Source organism: Portunus trituberculatus, chromosome 49 (genome assembly GCF_017591435.1).
Source record: "Portunus trituberculatus isolate SZX2019 chromosome 49, ASM1759143v1, whole genome shotgun sequence".
In the NCBI taxonomy this organism is placed as follows: domain Eukaryota; kingdom Metazoa; phylum Arthropoda; class Malacostraca; order Decapoda; family Portunidae; genus Portunus; species Portunus trituberculatus.
Window position 1 is genome coordinate 10028626 of NC_059303.1, and position 4234 is coordinate 10032859.

Genomic DNA, 4234 nt, shown 5'->3' on the forward strand with positions numbered 1-4234 from the left:
GCTGGAATTTTTTTCTTATTTCACCAAAAGAACATTTTATATTTATCATTAGAATTATTTATGTTTTCTTTTCTTTTCATTATTATATAGTTTCCTTAAGCATTTAACTTCAAGCTGGAACAAAATCAATTAAACTACGGCAACTTTGAACAATGTTCTTACTTCGGAAAGAGATGAATAGAGAGGAGGAATCCTGGGTGTCTTGCGGCGCTTCTCGTAATTATAAGTGTGAGGTATAGACACACTGAACAATGGATTGGTATGTAAATTTATTGCCTTTGCCTCTACATTCATCCGTAATTGTCCGTAATTATACTGAGAGAGAGAGAGAGAGAGAGAGAGAGAGAGAGAGAGAGAGAGAGAGAGAGAGTTATAATCTTTCAAATATTTTTTTTATATTTAGCATTGAGTCAGTCCCATTCCCATCAGTTCCCAAGGCCTTCACACAAGCAACAAGGCCAAAAGTTCCCGCTGGTCACGCGTATTGCACTCCGCTGCCTCTCACCTGCACTCACTTCATCATATTGCACACTTACTATTACACTCCCAGTAGAAAAAAATAACACTATCTGATCTGGCTGCAGAAAAATAAAGACCAAATCACTAACTCTCCTAAGGCATTTTTTTTTGTATTCCTAATCCTTTATTTACATGGAAGAAGAGGTATAACGCCAGTATTAGAGTATACCACCACCATCATCCACCATCATCACCATTGCCCTTCTGCAAAAGCCATCATTACCTGGATATCCCATCATCACCCACCATCACCCTCTAGAGAGCATCGCCACGTCATTGTAATCATTATGGTGCTCTAGACTGGCGCTTACTGGCTTGCTGGCTTATCAGGTGACGGTGATGACTCCCGGCAACAGAGGTCCAGTGAGCGCCCCTGGCAGATCAGGAGAGGAACTGTCACTAACTTCTTTCTCCTCACTCTCCTCGCTCTTGTCTCCGGTGCTGTCATTGGCTTGCCTGCTCTCCTTCTTGGCCTTCATCCTTCGATTCTGGAACCATATTTTGATCTGTCGCTCGGTGAGGCAGAGGGCGTGGGCGATCTCTATTCTTCGCCGCCGCGTCAGGTAGCGGTTGAAGTGGAATTCTTTCTCCAGCTCGAGTGTTTGGTACCGCGTGTAAGTCTGTCGTGTCCTCTTAGGTCCCGTGCCCGGATCCTGACCTGCTGGAAGACCCACGCCGTTAGGAACTGTGGGAGTAAGCGATAGGTAGTCGATAACGTTATGGGAGAGTTTATGGGAGTATTGGTGATTCTTATCTCTGAGGTGTTTGAAGAGCTGTTCAGGAGTTAATAGGTGTAGTAAGGAGGGTTAAATATTATTTTTATTATTATTATTATTATTATTATTATTATTATTATTATTATTATTATTATTATTATTATTGTTATTATTATTATTATTATCATCATCATAATCAGCTACATTGTCATTATCATTATTATCTTATATGACACTTTAAATGATGGCTCTTCATGGAACAAAATCATGGCACACACACACACACACACACACACACACACACACACACACACACACACACACACACACACACACACACACACACACACACACACACACACACACACACACACACGAACACACACACACACACACACACACACACACACACACACACACACACACACACACACACACACACACACACACACACACCAGCCTAACCCTAGCAGCACATCAGTATGCCACAGAGGCCTGCCCGGCATCCCCTGTGATCCCCGACACCGAGATCTTATGCCGGGAAATGCCCAGGTATTATCTCCCGCTGTCAATCATCCATGGTCAGCCGGCACAATCTGTCTGTCTGTGCGTCTGTTTCCCTGTTTGGATGTGTGCTTGTCAGTCTGTCTGTTTGCCTGTTCGTCTGTCTCCTTGTGCATGTATGCGTGTATGAGTGCTGTTCGTTCGTTTATATGAATAGTATGTTTAAAAGACTTTTTGTTTAGTGATCATATTGTATCTTCTATCTGTGGAAATGTTTAACCTATCATTGTTATTATTATGTTCATTATTATTGTTATTATTATTATTATCATTATTATTATTATCATTGTTGTTATTATTATTATTATTATTATTATTATTATTATTATTATTATTATTATTATTATTATTATTATTATTATTATTATTATTATTATTATTATTATTATTATTATTATTATTGTTATTATTATTTTTGTTATTATTATTATTGTTGTTGTTGTTGTTGTTGTTGTTGTTGTTGTTGTTTGTGCACAAAAAAATCTTGGTAACTGATTTTTTTTGCTCAAATAACATTGAAACCTATATGAAAAAGAAAAAGAAATACAATAAAGTCGATATACTTTTCCCTGTGTGCCCCAGCAACTCTCCTACTATCTTTATATCATACTTTGATTCTAATGCTTGTCTGCTATCTCATTGACTTATTACATCCTGTCCACATGTCTATGTTGCACTGGCCTGGAATCTTAACCTTAGTGAATGACTACATTTGTCTTACATATATACGTAACACTAATGTGTCCCTCGAAGCAAAGGCATTATGAACTTGTTATTGCATATTTTCGAAGGATTCAAGGCGTTCGGTGTTGTTTACACAAGGTGGTGTCCCTGAATGTCCCTGGCTGGTATGTTTGGCCTCTGCCTGGACCTCTGCTCCCAGTGGCTATCTAATCCTTGGATCTGGCTGTGAATCCGCCCTTTCTTGTTCATTTACCTTCCTCCACCTGCCTGTCTGCATACCTGAGTCGGATCCTTCCCTGACCCACCATTCTCTCCCTCTCTCCCACCCCGGGTGTTGTATGTGGGAGTCATTAACATATGTAAACTTATATTTTAGTATGTGTGTGATGTGAAGGTGTATGTGCCTCTTGTTAAAGTATGTTTACATTGGTGTTTTTTTCGAGTGTTTTTTTTTCTTTTTGTTTCTTTTTCCATAAGACGGGAGATGCTTATGTGCTGATAAATGAAAGTTTGCTTGCTGGATATTTTTTTGTCATCTGAAGGTTGTAATTAGCATTAAAACTGAAGATGATGATGCATGTGCCTCGTGATGGAGATACTAACTTAAAAAAAACAAAAAAGATATATATCCTGTGTCAAGGTAGCTGAACTTAGCTTTATTTATATTACCATTGAATTTTCCTACTGTCATAATCCACGATGGTTAAACTAGGGTATCTCTGGTTAATGTTGTAAAAAATACAATATTACAATTTAGAGACATCATATTTCTATCAAACTCAAGTCATGTTATCCCTCCTGCCTGCACACCTTCACCCTTACACCTCACACGTGGGTCATTTATCTGCCAAATGACCAACTTCATTTTCCAAGGTAACTAGATATCTCAAACTGCATCCACTTCTCCCTCTAACTCTCTCTCCACCCTCCCTGCTCTTCACCTCTCACCTACCCTCCACGTACCCACCTCCCATCTACCTCCACCCACTCCCACTGCTTTTGTAGGGCTGTGGGAGAAGGAGACACTACCTCACTCCCACCCCCCTCCCGCCTCTCCTATGATTCCCGAGTCCCTCACACTACCTTGCCAATACATTGATCTCCCGACCCAACCTTCCTCAGGCAGGTATGAAAGATTTTTGCCTCCTTGATCCTCGGGTCACTCTCTTCCCTCAGCCGTGAACAATACCTGTGTGTGTGTGTGTGTGTGTGTGTGTGTGTGTGTGTGTGTGTGTGTGTGTGTGTGTGTGTGTGTAATTCACCACGGTCATATACTGGTCACCCAGCCAGTCTTCCCATTACGGAGCGAGCTCTGAGCTCATAGACCGATCTTCGGGTAAGACTGAGACCACAACACACTCCACACACCGGGAAAGCGAGGCCACAATCCCTCGAGTTACATCCCGTACCTATTTACTGCTAGGTGAGCAGGGGCCACACATTAAGAAGTTTGCCCATTTGCCTCGCCGCGCCGGGACTCGAACCCGGCCTTCTCGATTGTGAGTCGAGTGTGTGTGTGTGTGTGTGTGTGTGTGTGTGTGTGTGTGTTCGTTCGTTCGTTACTGAAACTAGGACTTAAATTTAAACGACAAAGCAAGGATGTAGAGTTTGAAATGTGTAAAATTTGCTACTGCATTGGAAGAGTTGCACTGGTTATTCTAGTAATATTCTCCTCTCTTCCGTTCCAGATCGGTGAGTGTCATTATGTGTTCGCCTCTACCTGGCCGCTGGTCAGTGGGAGGTAGGGGAAA

The 4234-nt window shown here is 41.3% G+C and overlaps 1 protein-coding gene across 1 annotated transcript in view; it reads right to left on the minus strand.

Moving 5' to 3' along the window:
• Nucleotides 1–351: 351 nt before the first annotated feature.
• LOC123499255 (homeobox protein mab-5-like) overlaps nt 352–4234 on the minus strand; it is a 5747-nt gene continuing 1864 nt past the window's right edge. Inside the window, exon 2 of the mRNA XM_045247050.1 lies at nt 352–1180. Coding sequence (XP_045102985.1) covers nt 846–1180 — 335 coding nt within the window. The 3' untranslated portion in view covers nt 352–845. The remainder of the gene's footprint in view (nt 1181–4234) is intronic.